Consider the following 26,208-nt stretch of genomic DNA (forward strand, 5'->3'; position numbering starts at 1 on the left):
TTCGGATCCGCATCCGAATCCACACATTTTTTTTGCGAATCTAGATGTGGGTAATATCTGCAGGGATTGCAAGCAGATATCCTAGATACCTAGATCTGTATAAATTAAAATTTAATTATTTAAAATATAATTTAAAATTCAATAACTTACCTAATAATATCAAGTAAAATCCAATCATAATTTAATAATCAACAATTCAATACCTAAAACAACATACAACATCATTAAGTCATAAATAAAAATATCACAATATAAATCAAAATAAAAATAACATAAATCTAAGTTTAGCACGACCACAAATCCACAAATAAAATCATAAAAACACCACAAATCCATATAAAATAATCCGAATTCTTATATATTTCTTAATTTAATTTTACTTATATATTTTTTAATTAATCCTATTATCTTTTTTCATTTAACTTATATATATTTTTATTTAATTTTAATTTAACAAATAATTTAATTAAAAAATAAGATGGATATTTATCATATATATTCTTAGTAACTCAATTTGATATGTTATACATTATTTTTTATTACTTCCCATTTCATATGAATATTTATCATATATATTCTTAGTAACTTGTAACCCTTTTTGGTAAGGGTGAAATGTGTTTGTTACCCCTTATATTTCTGAGATTGTCCTTACAGTAATGATACTAGCCCCAATTTCTAAGGGTGCATTTGGGATTAAAATTGGACAGTTGTAACTTAAAAGTCATAATACTAAAGTATCTAGTAATCACTAACTGTTGTAACTTAAAAGGTATGTTGATATGATTTTTTACTTGTATAATAAAAAAATTATTATATCTTTAATAATTTTATCAAAATTATTATTTAAAATTTATATTTACTATTTATTATTAATTTTTATTTTATAATTATAAGTTTTTCTACAACAATTGTAGTTTTTAAGGTACATCACCTCAATTCCAAACAAGACCTAAAACTGCTATCTCTATGTAAATTCCTTAAAAAATCTTTTTTAATTAAAATTATTTAAATAATTGAAGATAAATTAATTTATATTTTATTTCAATGAAAATTCAATTAAGCATTTAAATAAGCTATTCTCTCTTAACAATTTTTTTTACGCCCATCTTGTTTCATAATTTATATTTGTATTTTAAATTTTAATCGAAAATATGTTTTGAGAAACTTTTAAGAATTAAGAATTATGGAAACTAAAATTATGTAATAAGAAGAAAATAATTTAAATTCTTAAGATTTGTATGTATTTATAAATAAAAACTTGAAAGAAATACTCTTTTCAAGATAAGATTTAGTGAGAAAATTATTAAATTTTAATTTACGAATTAGTATTTTATAAATTAAACTGGGGGTATCTTAAGGAATAGAATTCAATAGAATTCAAAAAGAGTGTTTATAAGGATTTTTTAGGGGCGTCAAAAGCTCCACTCATTTACGTAAGGAATGGGAATTAGGGTATTGGGTTTCATTTTGTTTTACATGAATTTGGGAAAAATACACGGATAGACAAAGGGAACAGTCATTGTAAAGCTGTGAAGCTTGTGGAAGATAGCATTGCCTATTTGTAGCTTAAACTCCTGGGGCTTTGCTCATGCTTTTCTCTTTCCCACTTTCTCATGGAACAGATGTATACATCATGAAATGGAAACAACGGCACAAATTGCTGTCTCGTAAGAGAAACAGTCATACATAGTAGGTTAGGCCTCATGTCCATTAACTTAATAATGAATTTTATGAAAATTGGCTATCTCATTGAAATTACATAGGTATTGGAAACCCTTACTCCAGCTGCATCATCTCATCAGTAAAAGCTGGATTTTCCATTTGTTCTTGAGATTCAAATTAAGGCAGCAAATTGCTCATCCCATACTATCAATGTAATCCTGAAAAAGTGAAGGGCGTTTAGATGTGGAAAAACCTTACTCCTGCCGCTGCGCCTCAAACAGATTGTGATCACACAAGACTTAGTTCATCGTTAGTAGTAGTTGGAGCTTCCATTTGTTCTTGAGATTCAAAGGCAGCAAGCTGCTTCCTCAGTGCTACTAATTCTTCCCCGGCATTGCATATGTAGGCTGAGGCTTGTCTACCAGACAAAGTTGCTCCTTCCATACTATCTATGTAATCCTGTGAGAGTGAAACCATTTAGGAGACATATCTCTTTTTTTTCCCAATATTTGGGATGAAACAATTATATACAGTTACCTGTTTTGTATATGAGCCAGCAAGGAAGAAGTTCTTCACAGGTGTCTTTTGATCAGGTCTGAAGGGGTCTTTACCAGGTCCCTCACGGTACAAAGATTGCCCGATTTTGACAACAGACGACCAAATAACTTCTAAACCTTGGGATGATGGAAATAGAGCTAAAACCTAATAAAAAGAACCGTGAATGGATAATATGTACTGATTTATGTTATCCAGAAAGTTGCATGACCTTTTGTGGTATTCAGGTCACTAAAAAACGTGAGATAAACATCTAGGATAAGAAAAGCAAAAAAGCGTAACCTAATATGTATTATATGAATTGAAGGTGTCACTGAACGCTACCAACCTGCTTTGCCACTCTCCTTATGATTTCATCATTTGGTAAGGGCATGTAAGGATCGCCAGGCGTCAAAACACATCTGAAAGATAATATGGTTATAGTAAGCAACACAGAATACATAGACACTTGGCAAAAGGAAGTCAACCAGATTCCATGCACAAAATGAAAATAATAACGACGAGGATAAGAAATTTTTCTTACTGGAGTAATGAACCTTGCCCTTCTCTGTAGTAGTCTTCTGGTGAAGTGAGTGCTAGATCTGCAAAGCAAGAGAAATCTGCATCTGGAGTATACAAAAGGTTATCTAACCCCAGAGCTCGCCTCAATTGCCTACATGTTCAAAACAAGGATCTGTTAAAAGATGGGGATTTCTTCAATGCATTAGTAAAGGGAAGTGAAGTGAAAGCTGATTTCTTAGGCCTTTAAAGAGCATCTTGTGTTTGAATTCCTGTAACCTCACAAAAGATTAGAGCATCACCTTGACCGTTCTAGGTCTTGCAACTCAGTAACCCAACCATTGTATCTAAGCTGCACTGTGACAACAGGAACTCCAACTAGCGCATAAATATTGTTGAAAAATTTCATTTCCCTCCATGATGAGGGAAGCAATCTTTTAATTCCAGGGACATCACATGCTGCCATTAGATAAGAAGTTGAATAAAGAAAAATCATTCAACTAAATGATTCAGGAGAAAAAAACGGTAGAAGTAGAAATAAATAAGGAAGATTTAACCATAAACCTGCAACATATGCATCAGCTTGCACAACCTTCTTGTCAGTGGCCTGAAATAGAATGACAACTTGTGAGACAGTAAGCATTAAAGAATAAACTCAAAGAAGCTGCTTCTAACAGATGATATAAACAACAAATTTACAAATGTCAGGTCATTGCATTAGCTCCATGCCTCCATCAGAGGGAATATTAATAGATGTGTAGAAAATAATTAGAGCCATATGTGAAACAATTTACCTTAGACATGGCAAGTCCTTTGACATATGTTTCCGCATTAGCAGCTTTATCATAAAGTATCTCTCTGCATCCCCACCTAAGATGGAACCTGTTCTCACAAAAACAGATCCCAAGGTTGGGGAAATCAGTTCATCATAGGAGAAAACAAACAAGATTTAACAAATCACTACAGTGGTGTGAACCTGTAAATACAAACGTACCTGCCCCCTTTATCTGTGATATATTTTCTTATGGGCCCACTCAAATAAACATCTGGAGAACCCTTGAGCATCCGCAATAGGGAAGCCTCAGTCTTAGTCGCAAACAGTGCAAATATAGTAAGCATACAACGAGCACTGATGTTATCACAATCAATAAACCCAAGGGCATAGGCAACAGGATCCCACATTCTTTGAATACTCGTCTGTGTACCACCCTTGGACAAAAACCAATCAGAGAAGCTTATCTGTAAGAAGAAATGAAGTTTTAGGTAAAATAACAATTTGTAGGAACAGGGATTGAAATTCAAACAAACAAGAAAATATGATGTCATTCTTACACTATCCAAATCTCGTATGTCCTTCAAGGCTCCATCAGGATCAACAAGTGCCTTTACAACAGGACTCAGAGCAAGAGCAAGAGCATTTCTTGCTTTATCATAAGTCTGCACTTGAGCAATATACGAGGCAAAGTACATCAAAAGAGAATCCAAAAGAGGCAAGAAGCTTCAACATGAAAAAAGGAGTACTCCCTCATCATACTGCTATGCAATCACAGTGCAAAAGATAACATCAACAAAATCAAAATGGAACTTAAATCCATATGCACTACCTTAAGCTGATTTGTCGACAAAAATGCGCGAATCCCATGTAACGGAGCTCCAATTGGGAACCGGAAATCAAGTTCTGGAGTTGAAAATCAAAATCATGAACCAAATCAAAGTTATTATTGGATTAGACAATCCATGAACCAATAGAAGGTGATGTCAAACCATCAAGCATAACTAACCACCAAGCATAACTATCAGTAGTTTTAAGTGATCAAGAAATTAACTATACCACCAATTTCACCACCCTGATTTACAAATGTATGAGTATGATCCTTCACAAGTAAATTTTTGTCCGCACCGACCTGTAGACATCCATGAAACACTATCAGATCATAAACACAGTTTCCATTTAAAGAGGATCTATGATTCTGATCCATCATGTTATTTGAACAACATTTTCAGATTTTCTTACAACCCTAAGCAATAATCAGTTATCATCACTATAAATGATATGGTCATGAGGAATGATAGTTGTTGTTTCAAGAATTGCAAATCATAATTCTTTTGCAGGCTTGTGTGCTTTTATAATCATTCAAACACACATATCCACAATTAAGCAAGCTTTACCTTTTTCATCAATCGGAACAGATTATTGTAGCATCCAAAGAAAACGTGCAGGCCCATTTCAATATGGTTTCCACGTTTATCGACAAATGAACCCACTTTACCACCAATAAAAGACCTTGACTCATATATATCCACCTGGAAGAAAGGAAAAGAGGAAAAAAGAGAAAAATTCTTTTAATTTCTTTTACCATCAACAAAATCAGAAAAACACATACAAATTCAAAATGAAATAAACTTTGTAAATTGAAATAATGCCTGCTCTTAAGAAAAATGATGACTGATGATATTTTTTCTGAACTGCTGATAAAAGCTTCTGCTATTTACTTTGAAAAAATTGAGGTTAAAAACACATTTACTTGAGATTTTGAGTTTAGGCAAGAGGATGAATGGTAAAAGTGAGACATTTTAGGGAAAAAGAAAGTACGTCAGAGGCCAATGAAAACATTCAGAAGATTGAAATCTAAATGAGCAAAACCTCGTGGCCTTGATCCAACAATTCCACTGCCGTTGACATGCCCGCAAGCCCAGCTCCAATAATAGCCACTTTCAGCTTTGGTCCTCTATAATGTTCTGGTTCTGGTGGAAACAAACCCTTGGGTGCTGCCAGGTATACCATCCAATTATCCACAGCGATGATGGAAAAATATATGTGTTTGAAAGTACTAAATTTCTAAACATGAAATGTCTTCCAAGAGAAAAACAAAGCAGAAATTGCATAAGCATTTCAATTCCCAATAAATTTCAAGAATACATAATACTCGGTCTGTTCTTCAGTTCCTTTAATAAATTTCCACTAGAGGGCACGCAAGCCACTCAATAACACTCCAAAGCCAGATTTTCAAACGTTATCTTGATATATAACTACAATCCATGAGCAATTCTCCCAAAAATTCAATCCAAAATTGTTCCAAGTACACTGCTAAATTCTCCATGAATTCCCTCAAAAATTTATAATCAGCAAACACTACGAACCAAAAAGAGCTCCCAGCAATAAACACATAAGAATCCCACCAGAAACCAGAAAAGCCAAAAGATCAATACTTGGTAAACAAACAAATCAAATCAAATAAAACAAAAAAGAAGATAAATTTACCATTAACACTCATATCAGAAACATTAGCGTCCAAAGAAGCCCGTACACAGAATCTTCGACACTTCTCTTGAACCCGAGACCAACTAACACCAGTGACTGAAGTTGCAGGAAACAGAACTGAAGAACCCATATTGAAAATCCCGAGCTGAAATCAAGAAATTCAATCGGAACTCAATTCAGCTCAGCCCAGCTCTGCTCTCTTTTGTTTCGATAACAAAGTATTTTTCTTTGATATCAACAAAGATTCGTCGACATCAACAAAATTTAATTAAGAAACTAAAATAATACAAAAGGGTATCTTTGAGTATCAGAATCTAACAAGATGCTAAGGAAGAGAGTTTTGTCAGGGAACTGAACTGTTTTAGAGAGGTTGGCAAATGGCAAAGTACTTCTTTGTTTTATTTATTTATTTATTTTTTTCCTTTTTGTTATCACACAACATTTGCGCTTGTGGAGAGCACAAAATGTTGGTGACTTTGTCACTGACGATAATGGATGGAGTGTCAGTGACTAAACAAAGCAACTAAAATTTTCCACGAGAGGGAATGATAACCATAAGCAGTAATGTTTAATTTAATTTGATTTTAATTGGGTGATTAATTAATTTATTAGTTATGCATTTATTTAAAAGATACCCTTATCTTTGGACGGGGTTGAGGAAAGTCCACGATGGTGCGTTATCACATATTTTTTGGGCCGACCATTTCTGGTTTCGGCTCATATGAGGCTTTTGTAATTTTATGCCGTTTTTACCCTTTTTTTGGCTAAATTATATCAAAGAAAAATAGAAAATGTGTAAAGAGATTTTTGACTTTTGTGCATGATTTTTTGTTTTTTTGTTTTTATGTTGAAAAAAATCCGTTTGAAACTGGGAACCTCCTAGGTCGACTTTAGAATGTCACAGTTTTGATATTTAGACCCATAATATGAATTAGAAGTGGCAAAGCAAATAAAAGAATCCAATCGTAAATGAATTTAATCAAAATTTAATGGTTTTAAATTCGATATGGTTATTAAATAAATCGTAATTCTATGATTTGGATTCAATTTATTTATTAAACAAATATATGTTTAATTCATTTATTGTACAAAACTAAACGAATCGAATCGTATCTAGTTTGGATTCGTTTATAATTTATTTAATTCATTTATACAGAATTAATAATCAATCAATCGAATATGGATCCATTTATAATTCATTTACAAAAATTATAATTGATAAACAAAAATCAAGCAAAAATAAAATAAAAACTTATAAAATGAACATCCTCTAAAATACAAATAAATCAGTGAACTCAAACCCGAGTTCGATTCGTTTATTTAATTAATTGAATCAAATTCACTCAATGAATCAATTTTTTCAAACTCAAACTCATTTAATTTGAATTGAAACGAATAAACGGATGTTGATCCGAATGGTCACCCCCTAAATATGATGTATCCACTTGAAGAACAAATATAAAAATCTTCTCCAACTGACATATATGAGTACCAAACTGTGTGGGGGAAAAAAGGTAGCCTGCCACGCAGTTATACGAATTTTAATCTCTCTTTTCTTGTGTCACTGGAGGCATTGGCTGGATGGCCAAAGATTAGGGTTCAAGTCTACAATAGAGAATCTAAAATTTTCCTCTTTGAATGTTCCTAAATGTTTAGCACAGTTTTTCAATTTATACTTGATAGGTCCAACTATCTATGCTATAATATTTCTCTTTTTTTTTTAACAAGCCAATCTTAATTTAGAAGTGAATCATAATAATGGGTTTGTAAAGAAATGAAATTTTTGGTAATTAGCCAACAAAAGGGATAAAAATGGATTAAGCGAAAGAAGTTAAAAGTAAGTCGAGTACTTGGCTATCAAATTAATGTTCTTGCTCATTCATGCAACATTGGACTATCAGAGAAGCTCAGGGGCACAAAAGAGATGAGAGATCCACAATTTTTTTTTGAAGAAAATATTTTACATAAACTTAATTATATGGCATAAAATGATTGGCTGAAATAAAACTCAAAAATAATAAAAAGAACACGTGCCTGCCTGGGTCTCATGGCCATGGGGTCTTTTCAACCAACTAATTTACTCGTGAAATAAACTTTATGAGCAAGAATATTAAGGTACTTCCTTTGCTAGGAGAAACTCTGTAAAGATTTCCCGAAACGTGAAAAATGAACCCTTTTAAAAATAATGAAACAATGTGCCAACCTTAAACTAATATTATTAGAAGCTACAAGCGAAAACATGTGATAAGTTTTTCTCATAATTTATTTTCTCCTTTGTTTTGATTTAAATGATATATGTACATATTCATTTTTAAATTGGTGAATCCTAGTAAAAATTTCAAACATAACCATTGAATGAGATCCATGGTTCATAATTCATAATAAAGATCTTTATATACATACGAAAAGAATAAATAAAAAAAAAAACAAAAGTTTTTTCTCTATGCCAAAATGAACATACATGATTATAAAGAACTTAAGATTTTGTTCATGTTTGAAACATTATACGTGTGGTTCTCTTTTTCTCGGATATTTGTAATTTTGTATGTTTGAACAATCTTTTTTATTTATTTATATTTACATACGGTGTCATTTATGTTTACATAAATTTTCATATGTACCCAAATTAAGCATTAAATACTCAGACACTATGTTAAGGCACATGTATAATTAATCTTAATAATTTCTGATAGTATCCTCTATCTAAGACGAGCAACGCCACTCATTATAATTTATCACCAAATATAATGAAACTATTTGTTTTCATGAATAACTAGTAAAAATTATTTCGTTTGTAAGAAAAATACTCCGATTGCTTTTCACTGTTGTAGGGTGTGTTTGGAAGTGAGATGTTGTAGCTTTTAAGCTGCAGCTGCTGTTGAGTAAAAGCTACAGCTGTAGAGTATAAGTTGAAAAAAAATTTACTAAACTATCAAAGCCCAACTACAAGTGTTACCAAACACTTTAGTAGCTGGGCTTTGACAGCCCAGCTACCTCACCACACTCCCAAACGGGTTAGTAATAGTTTAGTTATCATCAAGTGATAAAATAGTGGTCGACTCATCAACAAACTCCACATCAAGACACTTAAAGTCTGCAAAGCAAGTCTTCTGAAAATAGACATTTATTAGTTACTATATGCTTCCCATCTACTATCAATTGTTCCAAATTGGGGAATATCTGGGTGATCAATTAAAAAAAAAATTTGTAAAATGATCAGTTGATGTCCTTTGTAATAATTTCACAAAATTAGTACTGTGCTTTTTGGAGAAAATTTATGAATTACAAGCTACTACTAGCTGATACAATATATGTATCCAATAAAATTTACTTTTTAGAAAATAATAACAATACACCTAACATGCAGAAAGTTTGAAAATTAAATAGAAAATTATAAGTTACCGCTAGCTTGGAAAATACATTTGATTCGATAAATCTTAATCTTTTGCAAAATAATAATAATGAAACACCTAACATGCAGAATAATCGCGAATGAACATTATGTAAGAGAGTTTGTTGCTGACAATTTGACTTTTAGTAAGCAACCAAGTGATGAAGGCAATGGCAAAATAACTCTAAGCAGTCACATACATAAGAATTGAAAAATTAATTATAAAATTCTTGTAGGTACCTTTTCTATCAAGATATTAGTTATTTTTTTATATTCACTATAAATTCAGGACGTCGATATATCCATAATTCTTTGAAGGATGGAAATTCAAGAATATCTACATCCCCTATGAGAAAGTTTGTGAACTTTTCAAGATCATACATCTTCAGATATTGTAACTGAGGAAACATTACAATATATTCTTCCTTTCTTCTTGGATGTTTGTAACTATTAACTTGGTTTCGAACAAAGCGTTGGAGTATTCTATCTTAATGCGTAGGAGTCGAACAAAGCTGTTAAAATTTAAGTGAATACATAATTATTTTAGAATTTTAATATATAAAATACCATAAATTTCAAATTTTATCATATATAATATAAGAAAGAAAAAAACATGGATATTTTTATGTGGGGTAAATATCCATAGGTGAGTTTTGGGATAGACATGAAAAATAAATTATAAAACAAAGATATTTTTGACATTAGCGAGTAATTGACTTAATTCAGATTTCTCCATTAAGTAAAAAGCCAAAAAAATTAGCTTATTTTATTAAGTCAAAATTATCTAAAAAGTCTCATTAAGTTATAAAAATAAATACATCTAATTAACTTAATTAATTAAGTTAAGTCACTTTAAATCATTAAGTTAAAAAACAAACGACACCTTAGTGTGTGAAGAGTGAAGACTACTTTTTCTTTTCTTTAAGAACGTATTTGTTATGCCCTACAACACTTAGCATGGAAAACTTAGATTAATTTTGGAATATAATTATCAATTACTCTTGCCATATTTGCTAACAAAAAAAAAATTAAAAAGACCAATATTGGGTTATTAATAGCCAACCTTGTCAATGAAAAGTGTATCGGAAATATCAATGTTGTCCTCCAAAATGACTTTGTTCGACTGCATATCATTTGCTGATTTTCCTGGTCTCTATTGACATTAAAGGCTTCTTGATTTTAGAGTATAAACTTAATTGTGAGTACAATCTTAATTCAAAGTGACACAAGGTCTTCAAAATTGTGAGTACAATCTTAATCTTAATTCAGTTTAGCACTAGAATCAAATTCAATATTTTAGATTCCATAACTGAGATTTTTTAACAAAAGTATAACAGAGTTAATTTAGAATTAAAAGTTAAATATGAAAAATTAAACTTCTTGTCAATATGAATTAAATAAATGGGTTCAACTATGGTGCCCCTCTAGCACCATACCCCATATGTTGTCGTATTCTTATTAATTAATAGTAATCATTAGATTTAACATAAAAGTAATTCAATGGCTTTGATGAACTTACTAGGTTATTGACAGTCCTTGCTGTTTGCATCCGAATTAAAAATGGTAATGTTTCAATATTTTGACTCATAAGTCTAAATTGTTTAAAAATTTTTAACTGAAGTGCATTAGCATAGTTTGACTATTAAATAACTCATTTTTAAATTTGTATTAATATACATTATTACTTACCACACGCCAAATAAATTGGTATTTGCTGCTACTCCACTCAATATTTGGAAAATCATTAGTCCATCCTCGCTCGTTAGTTTTTTATTAATTTAATCTTGACGCTTTGACCATATAAAAATATAATTGTACCATTAGTTTATATGATTAAATGATTGAAAAAATCCATTTTAGTTAAAAGACACTTAGTTAATTCGTAGAGGGATGCTTTGATGCACGCCATCACGTATCTTGTGGTGCGCAATGAGACGCATGTCATTATGTCATTGGTAATGGTGGGGCTGCGTGGCCCAGATTACAACCTTACAAATAAAATCATGACACATATGCCGTCGCACACTGTAAGATGTGCGACAATGCGTATCGGTTCATAATTATAAATCATGGAGAATTTAATGTTAATTGAAGGTAAAATTTAAGAAATGCAAATCTTTAAGTGTATTTCTTCCCTCAGAAGAAGAGTTTTAATGGAAGATGAAGCGATATGAAATATCTTTTAATCTAGAACATGACCGATCTACTTCAAGCCCAAAGTTTTTTTTTAAATAAATATATTTTAATATTTAACAAAGGAATAAATTTTTAAAATTTTTAGTAGCCTTTTAGATTATTGGGGCTTGAAGATTTTGTCATAAATTAGTTCATTTAATCTTAAAAATTAAATGAAACGGGGCGGTAGGTGTAAAATTTTTGTTAAAAGAATATTTTATTTAAGCGTTTAATTGAAATCTCACTCTCAATAAATAATGAATTAATTGGTCTTTGGTTATTTAGATAATTTCACACAAACACACATATATATATAGTTCTTTTTTAGTGCGGAAGTTTTTATTTTTTTTCATGTTAAGTCATGTATTTTAAGAGAATTAGTTTTTAATGTTATTAAACCACGTGGCTTTATAATTCATTAAAAGATAAGTCTATTAAAACCACGGCTTAGAGCGTATCCACAATAAAAAAAATGAACGCATCTGTATCTGAGAATGATTATATATATATTTTTGGAGGCCCCCTCAGATTTCCTTATCAAAACCCTATCTTAAATATACCTCACGAAAAATATTAAAAAGTTATAAAAAATGGAATGGCACAAAAATAATTCCAAAAACTGCCCTCCGTTCCTTTAATCATTCTTTTCTTTCTAATAAATTCGTGAGGGCTAGGATTTGTACCTCCACCTCTTACCCTCAGATAAGAGGTGGACGTACGCGTGTGTGCGCATGCGCTCCTGTGTGTGTGTGTGCGTGTGCGTGTGTGGAGTAACAAGTTTCACAAAATTATCCAATCCAAGAACTTAAGACTTTTTTAGAGCCCAAAGAGCAGTTACGCCATATGGTGTGAGAATGTGGAGTAACAATTTACACAAAATTTAAGAAAGTCTAGAATCTTGGATCAAAGAAGCACTCAATCATATATACTCCAATAAATTCTTATCACCACATCCTTTTTATTTCGAGTGTATATAGTAAGGATTGTATATAATTAATGCAAAATAATATAACATCTAATAATTTTTTTTAGTTTTTAGTTCATGCTTATAATAATGTTCTAAATTAATAGATGAAAAAAATATATTAGTTTTTAAAATCAATTTTTATTTGTTATATTCTAATTCATATTTTATATAAAAAATCGCTGGAAAGAAATTAATTTATTTTTTTAAAAATGTAATGGTTATCATTCATGTACGTTGAATTTCTAGTGCAATGACGCTAATAATGTTCGAATACTACTTCAATGAATTTTACTATTAAAATACTAAATTATCTTTGTGAAAAAAGATTGCATGATTAGAATGATTATAAGCTCATTTGATGGCTAGTTTCCTCATTATAACAACCGAAACACTCTAACAATCCAATATATATAATACAAGGCACCCAGACACAAGCATGATTATTGATTCACACCACACATGCATCTCAACTTAAAAATGGTACTTGAAAAGTCTTTGGGGTGCCTACAAATTGAAATTTGGTAACACAATTAATGCTAAGAAATGAATCTGGCCACCGTATATCCTGCAACGACATGGATAGGGGACTGTTCCACCATTCAACCTGAAATTATCAAGTGAAAGAAACAAGATCATGAGTGTTGTTTTACAATCTGAAAGCCGGTTCGAAGTCATAATAATAATGATAATAATTAATAGACCTTACCATTAGTCATCGCATCATTGTCTTGTGAATCTCCCTCCTCATCCTTGATCCTCATTCCCTGCATACGGGAAACCGGCAGCTGTATCATCGTCTTCTTCCAACCACACGACCACGCCAGTATGTCTCAAGAATCTTTACTGACTTCTCATGGATCTCGTTGCCGTCATGACTTTGTAGATTTTCTATCTTTTCTAATCCCTCAGCCTTCTCTACCAACTGGGCATGTTGATTAACATTTCCAATGGCAGTACCCATATTCTTTTCAGCTTCCCCAACCTTCAAAATGTTCTCTAATCCTTTTAGGCAAACAGTGACGATCCCTGGATCAGGGCATAGGAGGAGATCACACAATGGTTTTATACACCCCGTTCCCACAAGGTACTTGATTTGCTCATGAGTACCACCCGAGCTAGCATTCGAAATTACCCGAGCAGCCTCCTTCTTTATATCAAATTCAGCGTTTTGAAGCAGATTGACAAGGGGACCAATTAAGCCAGCATTAATTACCGCCTGAATCTGTTCCCTGTTTCCAGCTGTGATATTTGAAATAACCCAGCATACTTCCTTCTTGATGCTCTCTTTTTGATTATTGACCAACATGTCCAAAAAGTATGGCAGTGCACCACAGTTAATTATACCCTGAGTCTGGAAATCGTCCCCCGTCGCAATATTTCCAACCGTCCGCAGGGCAGGAGTGAGCACTGAGGGTGATGGATGACCAAGGAGCGTAACAAGTTGTGGACAGACACCTGCCTCGATCACAGCTTGAATTTTGTCATTCGTACCATCAGCAAGATACGAGAGTGCCCAGCAGGCATCAGTCAAGACCTCTTCATCGTTTGAACGAATAAGCTGTGCAAGCACCGGAAGAGCTGGTCTTATTTGATTAAATGGTGGCTGTGGCTTGCCCCTGCAGAAATTAGACAATGTCCATGTGGCAGTTCTTAGCATTGAAAGCTTAGCATGCTCATTTAACTCTGCCAGCAATGGAATCAAAGCCCCTTGACTAAGCACAAGATCACGGCATCTAGGCGAGTCACCAGCAACATTTCCCAATGCCCAAACAGCCTGCTCGCGGACATCATCACTTGGAGAAGCAAGTAGCTTCACAAATATTGGAACAGCACCGTGGTCGATCACTACCTTAGTATTCTCCGAAGTTCCAGAAGCAATGTTTGTAAGAGCCCAAGCAGCCTCAAACTGCAGTTGCGGATAGTCTTCCCTCATAAGAAACTCAACAAAGCGCGGGACAACGCCAGATTGTATGACTTTCTCAATTGGTGAATTCCTGCCAAATGAAAGCAGTTTTCGGAACAGAGTAGTTGCTTCCAGCTGCAACTTCTTGTCATCTGACCAAACCCCAGCAACCATCGCGGGCAAAATTTCTGACTCAGTATGGAGATTGAGAGTTGCGGCAGGAGTAGAAATTGGAAACTGCTGGGATTGAAGAAATTCACCTATCTTCTTGAGATATAGGTATTTTATACTTGTATTAAGGTCGTGCACCCAAATCCAATGTTCTCCATCCGAAATGCTCAGGTGCACTTTGTGTAACATGGGTGTGCTCAATTCTCCTCCAGAGAAAATCTTCATACTGGGGCAATCGTCCAACAGTAATCTTTTCAAAGATGGGAATTTGAAGGCACAATTGCCAGTGCTGAAGCTTGTCAGATTTTGCATTTTTAAAAGCTTCAACTCCCTCAATTCACTGAAAGCAACAACCTCATCTTTTGCGACATCTTCTGCCAGTACAATTTCTGCTATCGTAACGCATGATTCTATTGTCATTTCTCTGAGTCTCACCAGAGTCTTAGCTATTGAGGATGTTAATAGGTTTTTCAATCCATTGCAATACGATATCTCCAAAGTTGCAAGATTCTGAAAGGAAGTCGAGGATGGCACTAGATTGATCAAATGGTGACACGACTTTACACGTAGAATAAGCAAGTTGTTCAAAATGGATGACTCTTGTTTCCAAATGTGCTTCAGATCACAACACTTGTTTGCTTCTCTTATGATTACCTCCATCCCATTTTCAACCTCTTCTTTTGACAACCAAGCGTCAGATCCTTCTATTTGGAGGACTCTCATGGTGTGAAGTCTTTGGAGGAAATCATCAAGTGATAAAATAGTAGTTGACTCATCAACAAACTCCACATCAAGACATTTAAGTTTGCAAAGTAAGTCTTCTGAAAATACACTTTTGTTTGTTACTATATGCTTTGCATCAACTATCAATTCTTCTAAATTGGAGAAAACCTGGGCAATCAATCCGTACCGAGGAAAAAAAATAGAAGAAGATGGATCAGTTCAGAAAATTAATACAATACACTTTGAAGGAAATTTAACAAAATAGAAGGGAATTATAGGTTGCAACTAGCTTATGCAATATATTTATTCAATAAATTTTACCTTTTACAAATTAATAATAATAATACACCTAACATGCAGAATCATTAAAATCATGAATGAATGTTGTATACTAATCTGAGAGTTACGTTGCTGAGAAATTGACTTTTAGGAAGAAACCATGTGATGAAGACAATGGGCAATTTAACTCTTCAGCTATATAACATAAATTTTCACCGTACGTGCATAAGAATTGAAAAATTGATTATAAATTTTCACCTTTTTTGTCAAGATATTAGTACATCTCACCATGAATTCAGGACATCTAGATATCCGTAATTCTTTCAAGGATGGAAATTCAAGAATATCTAAATCTCCTGTGCAGAAGCTTGTGAGCTTTTCAAGATCATACATCTTCAGATATTGTAACTGAGGAAATATTACAGTATTGTTCTTCCTTTCTTCTTGGTTGTCCATGACTATTAACTCTTCCAAGACGCGACATTTTTCTATCTCAATGCGCTGGAGTCGAACAAAGCTGCTAACTATAGAAGGTGAAAATAGACATCTTAAAATTACACAGTTGTATAGGGTCAAGTGCATTAAATTCTGAATACCACAAGACATGCCTGCAACTTGGTTTTGCCAAATCCTTTCAACGTTTATTGAATGCAACTCCAAGTTCTCCAAATTTGATAATGTAACCTACTCGATCAAAAAAATTAACTTGTTAATTACAAGTAACAATCATTTCTGTTGATAGACAAATCAATAAAATTACTCTTTCTCTTGTCAAAGTTCTTTTCAGTCTTTCGTACAAACAACTGTTAATCAAGTTTTCCAAATTATTCCACACTAAATCGATATATGTATTCTAAAGACATATATATTAAAGAAAATGATAAGTCATAGTATGAATGAATTTATTGGCCAAAGTTTTTTTATTTAATTACAACATCTTTAGTATTTCGTAACATGATGATGTTGTTGTTGTTATTATTATTAATTCACTTGTTGCGTCAAGTACCTTTTCTTTTCTTTGAGAATGTATTTGTTACACCCTACAACACTTTGAAGAAAACTTCTGAATAATTGTGAAATATAATTATTAATCACTCTTGTCATATTTGCTGACAAACAGGAATATACCAAACAAAAAAAGTTTATAGAGAATTATTAAATCCATTGGGTTATTAATAACTGACCTTCTCAATGAAAAGTATATTAGAACTTTTGACATTGTCCTCCAAGATGATTTCATGGGACCGCATATCATTTGCTGATTCTTCTTCTCTCTGTTGACATTGAAGGTGTCTCAATTTTAGGCATAAACTTAATTGTGAGCACAATCTTAAACGATAGACAGAAGATCTTTAAAACTTAGTCCAATTAGTTTAGCATTAGATTCAAATTTGATGTTTTGGATTCCATAATTCAGATTTTTAATAAAAATTTAATAGAGTTAATTTTAAAATAAAAATTAAATATGAAAAATTAAACCTCTAACTATGGATTTAAATTAGATAAATAATAAATATTCTCTTAATAATTTTTTCAAGGTAAGGGAATGGGTAAAGCCTAAATTTATTTATTTTTAATTACTCTATTACTCTCCTTAAGATTCAGACTAAGGTGGTTACGTAAACACAACTATTTGAAAACTACTTGGCCATGCTCTTTAATATGACATTGTAAGAGTGCTGAGAATATATAAGACCATTAATTTCACATTTTTTAATATTAATTTTAGATATAGATATCTTTTTATTGAGAGAAAAGAGAAGAAGGATATTATAAAGCATGAAGCTCATGCAGTACAAGGGCTATAATTTTATTTTTAGGGAGGTAGATTCTGAAGCTAAAAGATTAAAATGGTATGATTGTGAAGCTAAAAAATTAAAATATTAATTAAATTGCGAACATTAAAGATTTTTGCAAAATTGTTTACTTTGAAAATGAGGATGATGTAATATTTGAAGACTTTTCAAAGTTAATTACTAGTAAATACTGTGATGCACTAGAAATTTCTAGCTTTAGCCTAACGTACGTACGTACAGACAGACAGACGGACACAAACACAGACACACAGACACACACACTCACACAAATATCTACACACACACACACACACCAAAAGAATCCTCTCATATCAATTATTTAAATTAGGAATGATCATACCTTTGACTCTGCCGGATTGAGGGTGAGGTGGGAACCCCTGATATAGAGATGCTTGAGTTGTGAAGGACCCACTTTGTCTAATTCATTAACGAAATAATTGACATCTCGCTCTTCCAAATCAGATAACCAAAGATCTTCAATTCCCTGCAGTTTCAGGATCAGCCCATCCTTCAACCGAATCTTGGAATCCAGATCGATTTTGAATTCTCTACACCAGATGTCGGCGTACTCCCATCCCCAAACACCTCCAATAAGTATTTTGTACCTTTCCAGCTTCTCCAAGAACAAGCCTCTCGGAAGAGTGTTGACATCTTGGATTTGTAATTCTAAAGAGATCAAATGCTTCAACTCATGTAGGCTAGCATTCTTGACCCCTTCCACCTCCACCTCCCATTTGTCAAAGCTTCTAGGACCCATATATAGTTCTTCTAAATGGGATAACTTTGATAAAACGTTTGGTGGGATAATTTCTAGTTCCCTACAATCTCTCAGATCAAGCAACCTTAGCAAAGTCAATTCACCTACTTCTACAGGCAACCTCTTAATATCAGAACCTCGTAGGCAAAGAACCTCTAGTTTCTTCAAGTCTCTAATAACAGTTATATCAAGCAATTTGCAATTATACAAACTCAGGGTTTGAAGGTTTGACAGGAGACCAAGTGATGAAGGCAGTGACAGTAGATTCATGTAACTCAAGTTTATAACTCTGACCTGTATCATCCTCTCGAAAAATTTGTTTGGAATTGTTAATGATGAAGATTCCTTATCAGCACGTATATAAAGAAGTTCGAGTTGAGGACATTCCACTGCTTCAGGAAGCAAATTAGTCTTGACATCATGTAAGACTATTGAAGTGTATAGCTTTATTGCACTTTCGTCCGACCATTCCCTGCAACCACTAACCTGCTCTTCTGTCGCCGAAAAAACATTTTGTTCAGTAGATGCAATTGAAATGGCAACATCGCGAACGACGTCATGCATGGAAAACAACCCTTTCTTCTGGCTTATATGGTCGAGCAACATGCAACAAGCTTTGAGTTTGTGCACCAATGCGTGTGCTCGAGCTCGTGCTACTTGCATCTTATTCACACCTTGAAATAAACCCATTCCCATACCATACATTAACAAATCATCAATGGATGCTATTGCTGTATATCCTATTAGCAAAAAGATGTTCTTGAGCTCCTCCCCAGCCAATTTGTCGTAACTCAACTTTATGGCTTTATATGCAGTTGGCTGTACGTTCATAAGATTCGTTGAGGAAGGCCTTCTTAGCTGTTCCAATGCATCCTTCCAATCAAATAAGCTATTATTGTCCCTTAGTGCCGTTGCTACAGTCACAATGGCAACAGGCAAACCTGCACATTCCTTTGCCACATCCCTTGCTACCTCTTTCAATTCATTACCTTCAACATAATCACCTGCCATCTTCTTGAATAGACTCCAAGCTTCTTCTTCTTTTAAAAAGCTAACTGAGAAATTTTTTTGAGAATCCATCTTCCTTGACAATGTATCTAGAGTTCTTGCCGTCAACAGCACTTTACATCCCCTGTGATCATCTCCATGAGGAATTCCCGCCGCCTTCAAATCAAGATTTCCCCAAATATTATCCAATATTACAAGGATCCTCTTCTCTTTCTTCAGTCGATCATGAAGCCTTCTTGCCCGACCCGATTCACTCTCCTCATCAAATTTGAGACCTAATTTATCAGCGATTTCTCTTTGGATCTTTCTTATGTCTTGACTCTCAGACACCTCAGAAAAAACCACCTGATCGAAGAGCTTGTCATTCTCTGCTCTCCTAGCAACTTCTTTAGCTAGCGTCGTCTTTCCGATGCCGCCGATTCCATAAATCCCGAGCGTGTTAACATCCCCATTTTTTAGTGCATCAGTTATTTCATTCAGAATGGACATTCTTGATTCAAAGGCCTCGTAGTCTTTGTTAGGCATAAGCAAGTTATCCTCCGGAATGATACTGTAAGAAATATTATCAAATCTTCCAGCTTCCCGGACTTTGACAATAGCCTCCATCAGCCTCACTGCTTCCTTGCTAAGTTGACAGCGGGTCTTCAAATTAGGACACAACCCCTTGAAACAATGCTTATTTGCAGTGGCTTCATCGTTTGTAAATTCATCTGCATCTTCAATGACATTGTTGGCCCTTGCAAGCCAATTCTCAACGTTCTCTTCAATCTCTTCCCCTTTTCTTTCAGCCTCATCAACCTTACGCTCTGTATTCACCCTCTCAGACTTCAGATTCTCAACTTCAGTCTTGAGATTCTGTAAGATGCTAGTGTACTCACTGTCACGAAAATTGCCAATTTGGCGATATGCAGGAGGAGCCAAGCACTTTACAACTTCTGCAACAATATCGAGAATGATTTCTGCCATTCTGTTGAAGCCTTTTCCTTTCTCTCTCGCTCTCTGTATAGAACTTTGGAAAAACAATTGACTCGATAGGAAGCAAACTGAGTGATCGCACACGAGTGACTATGAAATAATGGGGCAGAGTATAGATGGAGAACACAGAACAGAAAGAGCAGGTACCGAATAAAACAGAGAGAGCAGCAGGACAAGTGTATAGATGGAGAACGCAGAACAGAGCAAAATCAAATAACAAGGTTAAAGATTACAACAAACAGAGGACAAGTGTTGTTGAGATCAGAAGATTGAAGATTCAAAAGAGTTGATGGAAACAGCGGAACAACAAAACAACAATGAACATAATAAACAGAAGCAATGTGTGTCTCTGATTTAAAAATGGGTGTAATAAGGAAAGGGTTTGTTGGATAATGGTTGTGGTCTTCTTCTACTTTTTACGGTGGCAGGCAACAGAGATTACGGATGAGATTAAAAATTCAAAGGAGTTGACGGCAGAAAGCTGAATAACAAACAAGACAACAGACAGTGAGCACAATAATCAGGAGCAAAATATATTTGAGATCAAAAGGGCATAAATAAGGAACGGATTTTTTTTATTGCAATAGACGAATGACTGGTATTGAGCGACAATGGTTTGCGAAAAGTTTTAAGAATGACACTCCACAAATTCAACAAGTCAAGAAAGGAACAAAATTTGAAAGTGACCCATTTTATTTTTGAAGTGCATGCTGTGGCTAATTTAATTTGGAATTGAAGAGAAAGAATGAGTAAATAAAGATAAGCGATGAGAAGGTGATAGCTTTAATTACGATCATTTGTTATGCTAGTAATGATAGACCAAGTATAAATGTTGAAAGACAGAACAGAGTATTTGTGATGTCAGTTGGTACCAAAAATCCTGAATACCTGAGTAGTTAAAAACAAAATTAAATATTAAAATCTACAGAGGAGAATAATAGTTTGCTAAAAGTTCAAGGAGAGAAATTCCTTTCCGCTCATTGAAGAAAATCCAGGAACAATAATGCTGATTCAGACATGTATAATTTAATGTTAATTAAAGTTAAAGCCATCATATTCGTAAATATGCTTCGATTAAAGCTGTTGTGCTGAATATACATACAACACGCATCGGTGAAGTTGTCTTGTCCAAACGCGAATCTTGAAATGTCCATTGCTTCCCTCTGAGGAAAAGTAAGCGTGGAAGATGAAGCAGGCTAATATGCTAAAACCGTGTTTGTATTGTGGGTCGATTTCTTGCAAGCATTTCTTAGTCAAAAAGCTTTGTATATATCTGTAATATTTATACGCGGGGGAGGACGTGGAAACTCAGTTTGGTCAACTGATCAACACAGCTGCATGAATTGCTGATCAATGAACCATTTATGTTTGATTTTAACCAAATCAAAAAAATAAAAAAAGGTCTATATAGGAATAAGACTATGGACTTGTCTGTCAAACACTAGTTTTGTAGTTTAGAAGTTAAGTTGATTTGATCAATCACTTCTCATCAGAGAAACGTATAACATATTTATTATTTTTGTTAAAATTATTACTTAGAAATTATATTTTACCATATACTATTAACTTTTATTTTATAGTTACAGTAACTGCAACTTTAAAGTTATAGTACTTCAGTAAAATAATAGGATATAAATCGGTAGTAGAAGAGGATGGTCTTTCATGTCTTTTGGGCATTTCATCCAATGCTTGATATGATAAGAATCAAGCAATATTGATAAAATCAAAACAATTAATCAAATGATTAATTGTCCCTATCTTAATTAGTTATTAAGAAAGATTGATTGACTCAATCTTTGATAATCAATCATTATTCTCAAATTATGCTAATTGTATCATTTCCTTTTCCATATTCTAAATACTTGTATAAATTGAGTCTTCGTGCTCACGAATGAATAAGAGTGAAATATATATATATATATATATATTATATTGTTTTTGAAAAATTTTGATGATATACACCGCTCTAACATAAATACCACTGTTGGGTTTCAATTGATCATACACACGAATGGAAACCCCAAGACCAAAAACTTCCACTCAAGAATGAGCACAAGTTGTATAAACTCTAATTCAACAGTAGAAAGCAATCAAACAGATCAGTGAAGGACAATCACAACATAAGAGTTTTGTTGGTTCGCTCACGATGTGACCTACTTGCCATCCAAGAATTAAACTAACTCCATTTCTGATTATCCAATTCAAGGTTAGAAGATGTATATCACTCTATAAAGAACAAAACTTGAGAAAAAATTAAACCAACCACAATTTCTCTAACAAGTTGAGTTGGCCCCCATAAAACAGAATCCAGCTCTTTCTCGCGCCCTCTTTGTATAACGAAATTAACTGCCGTTTGACTTGCTCAGTATAAGTGATGCTAACACGTGAGGACCCAAATGACGAATTCCAAGTGCTAAAGAGCCTATCAGCCTATGTATTCATTTGTATAATTAATTTGGTTCAAGATGAAAAATTCGTGTTTGTAATCCTAACCACTTTGCCGTTGTTAAGACTACATGTTGATATTTTCCATTATAATATTGTAAGTTTATATAATTAACAAAATGTTCTGCAAATGAAAAATATTTTGATGGACAATCTTCAGTCAATTGAAAATTAGTCTCTATATCAAATATCTTTAGTAAGAACTTACTAACAATATATTTCACTCAATTTGAATTAATAATTCGAATCATCCCAACTTTGAACAGTCTTCATCTAAGTTTCAAACATTTGATTCTATCTGAATTCCTTTTTGTCAAAAGTAAATGAAAAAGAAAAAAAGAAAAAAAATGTAAATGAGACTAAAATTAACCTGCGGCGTGGGTCATTCATTTTACGTCTTTTGGCGTTTCACGTTCAATATTTGTGAATGTATATCAACTTAAAGAAGCAAAGTGTCTTTGAGATTACAGGATGTATAAATAAAGCAAAGGGTTTTGGTGATTGAGAGTGACTGCAAAGAATTAATGACTGATATTCAATGATTTACAAAATGGAGGAGAGGCAGGAGAAAATTAATTGTTTGCCAATGTTTTAATTACGAATGACATTCGACAATTACAACAAAGTCAATGAAGGAATAAAATATCCACACTCAATAAGCTTTGTTAAAGTGAAGATACATGACGTACAATTGTCATCTTCTTTAACCTTTTTACTGTGGCGGGCAATGAACATCATTCAAGGATGAGAACAAAAGTTAAAAGCGACCCATTTTATTTTTTTAAGTGCTCTGCTGAAAAGCCAAAGTCCCTTGGCTAAATTTAGATGTGAAGCAAAGAATAATTAAATAAAAGATAAAAGAATGGATAAATTGCTGACTGAAGTTGGTCCAGTCCTCGATGTCTTATGTCATCTCCACAGAATTGCCCAAAGATTATAAATGTTGAAATGCAGAACGGAATATTTGTGATGTGAGTTGGTACCTAAAATCCTGAATACTTGAGTGGTTAAAAAGCAAAATTAAATACTAAAATCTACAGAGGAGAATAATAGTTTGCTAAAAGTTCAAGGAGAGAAATTCCTTTCTGCTCATTGAAGAAAATCCAGGAACAATAATGCTGATTCAACCATGTATAATTTAATGTTAATTAAAGTTAAAGCCATCATATTAGTCAATATGTTTCGATTAAAGCTGTTGTGTTGAATGTACACATAATAATCATTGGTTAGGTTTCCGAAATGTGAATCTTTAAATGTTCCATTTCTTCACTTTGAGGAAAAGTTAAAACGTGGAAGACGAAGCAATGGTATAACAGTGTTTAAATTCTAGCGAGCATTTCACCAAATACTTGGTACGCATAATCAAAGTTTATTTAACCTGTTTGTAACGTTTGGTTACTGAGAAAGAGTAAAGAAAATTTTCAGATCAGATGATCATGATCGTTTTCATTACATATTAAGTCCAATTACAAGTCCTTTTATATCAGTCTCTGGAACATTCTACAAACATCAAAATCATATGCTTGAGCTAAAGTTAATTACAAGCAACCGTGCTAACAAACTGTTAACTGAATAACAAATTCATAACAAACTTGCTGCCCAGACTGCCAGATCACCAGTTTAGTTATCTAACAAACTTAACGAACTGAAGCATCTAAAGAATATATTCCAGAGTATGTTCCTTAACATGCATAAATGGTCAATCATACTTGCCAAAAAAATTGATGAACATTCACTTCTAAAGAAGCAAATTAATTAGTTTTCTTGTAAAAATCATAATTAGCCAAAGAAAGTTCATGTATTTTTTTTTTCTTTTAAGATTCAAGACAATTCTTCAAAGATGAAATCAGTTTTTATTGATGCGTTCAACAAATTCGAAGGCATTCGAACCTTCTGTGGCACGAATTAATATAATAAAAAAACAGTAATGATATACATACTACAATTAATATTGCAGTTGCTAGCTAGTACACCTTTACTACTGGGTAAAAAAAAATTATTTACTACAAAAATAAAAAAGAAAATTACACGATAAGACAAACTATTTTTGGTCTCTTATAGATTTTGTACTAATTATTATAATAATTATCAATATTCATAAGAAAATAATGTACAACAATGAAGGGACATGGCAGAGGTAAAAAAAGTTATTTTATTATTTTAATAAAAGTAAAACATTTAGCTAAGATTTATTTTGGTATTTGGAAGGATGTACAAAGCAAAAGAGAATATGAAAAGGTGAAAAGAGTTATAATGAAAAGAGTCACACTCTCCACATGAATACTGAGTGGTGTGGGTTCATTCACTATTTATGTAAGATGATTGTAAGGTACATTCATATAATTTAACATTAGCCATATAATTGAACTATTTTTTAAAATTTAGTTAAAAAATTAGCTTAATTGTAAATAAAGTGAAAAGAGTTAGGATGATTGTCAATGTCAATATTAAAATTTAAAATTTAATCTTGACCACTCATTTGACTAGAAGAGATTGAGAGAGAAAAGAAATCTAAGAGAAGATCTTTACCCCCATGAATAAACACAAGATGTATCAAACGGATACTTTTGGTAAAGTCAGGGAATCTGCAAAACTGCTTCTTCCCTTCCCTTAGTAACAAATTTAATTGACCTTTGACTTGGTCAGAATACGTGGTGCACGTGATGCAAACACGTGAGGACCCAAATGAGGAATTCCAAAAGTAAACGCAGCGTTTTTTTTTTTTTTCTGGTCTTGAAAATTGATTCATCAACAACAAATATCATGCCGACTTGGGGGGAAAAATAAAAAAACACTATAAACTATATCTTTTCCATTCATTATATCATAAGAATACAATGATTAACAATATCAAATTCAAGAGACAATCAATAAAAACTGAAGCCAATAAATACACAAAAATAAAACAATGAAATTATTACAGTTTGAAAAAATAAAAAAATTATTCAAATTAAACAAACTGAAAAAAGAAGAAGAAGAAATTGTACATTTCAATCAATATCTCTTAATTAGTAGTTAGTAAATTAACTAATATGTACCTTTTGTTTTAAGACTTCTTTTATCAACGCAGTTCAACGTTACTTTGTTCAATTTGGGTTTTTGTTCAATTCTCCTCCACAGAAATCTTCACACTGGAGCAACCATCCATCACTAATCTTTCCAAAGATGGGAATTTGAAGGCATAATTGCCATAACAGAAGCTTGTCAGAATTTTCAAGTCTAAAACACACGTACATTCATTCAGATTAAAATAGGAGTTATACATCTGAAGGCTAAAAGCACAGAAACAGAGCAACTAATAACACAGAAACAGAACCTCAGATATGAGAAGTGGAACAGTGAACAATTGACTAGTTAGGAAGCAAACTGACATTGAGAGATTAAACACAAGTGAAGTGACTACAACAATCTAGGGTGGAAAAAAGTTAAAAAAGAAAAAGAAAATTACAAGAATAAGAACAGAATAGAACAAAACAGAGACAATAGCAGGACGATTAGATAGGGAGCAGAGCAATTCTAAATAACAAGCTGGAGATCAAAGGATGCCAAGTGCTGTTGAGATTAAAAGATTGAAAGTTCAAAAGAGTTTATGGCAAAAACTGCGAAACAAACAGCGCAAT

The 26,208-nt window shown here is 33.0% G+C and overlaps 2 protein-coding genes and 1 pseudogene across 2 annotated transcripts; all 3 read right to left on the reverse strand.

Moving 5' to 3' along the window:
* Positions 1-1,880: 1,880 nt before the first annotated feature.
* LOC102577969 (ZDS) lies at positions 1,881-6,230 on the reverse strand. The gene is given in 14 exon segments (NM_001288864.1): positions 1,881-2,121; positions 2,200-2,364; positions 2,546-2,618; positions 2,741-2,869; positions 3,018-3,174; positions 3,280-3,322; positions 3,510-3,597; positions 3,710-3,954; positions 4,048-4,152; positions 4,320-4,393; positions 4,547-4,619; positions 4,885-5,019; positions 5,360-5,484; positions 5,978-6,230. Coding segments are annotated over 14 exon segments (1,713 nt in total). The 5' UTR covers positions 6,108-6,230; the 3' UTR covers positions 1,881-1,950.
* A 6,987-nt stretch (positions 6,231-13,217) lies between these two features.
* On the reverse strand, positions 13,218-16,246 carry LOC127902126 (importin subunit alpha-1a-like; annotated as a pseudogene).
* A 1,170-nt stretch (positions 16,247-17,416) lies between these two features.
* Positions 17,417-20,928, reverse strand: LOC127902627 (disease resistance protein At4g27190-like). The gene has a single exon (XM_052442287.1). It carries the CDS (start codon positions 20,132-20,134, stop codon positions 17,738-17,740), a length of 2,397 nt encoding a protein of 798 aa, XP_052298247.1. The 5' UTR covers positions 20,135-20,928; the 3' UTR covers positions 17,417-17,737.
* Positions 20,929-26,208: the final 5,280 nt, after the last annotated feature.

This window comes from Citrus sinensis, chromosome 5 (genome assembly GCF_022201045.2).
Source record: "Citrus sinensis cultivar Valencia sweet orange chromosome 5, DVS_A1.0, whole genome shotgun sequence".
Taxonomy (NCBI): Eukaryota; Viridiplantae; Streptophyta; class Magnoliopsida; order Sapindales; family Rutaceae; genus Citrus; species Citrus sinensis.

Bases quoted from the DNA above. Each gene is read 5' to 3' on its own strand.
- LOC127902627 (XM_052442287.1), bottom strand. From the start codon at position 20,134: ATGGCAGAAATCATTCTCGATATTGTTGCAGAAGTTGTAAAGTGCTTG.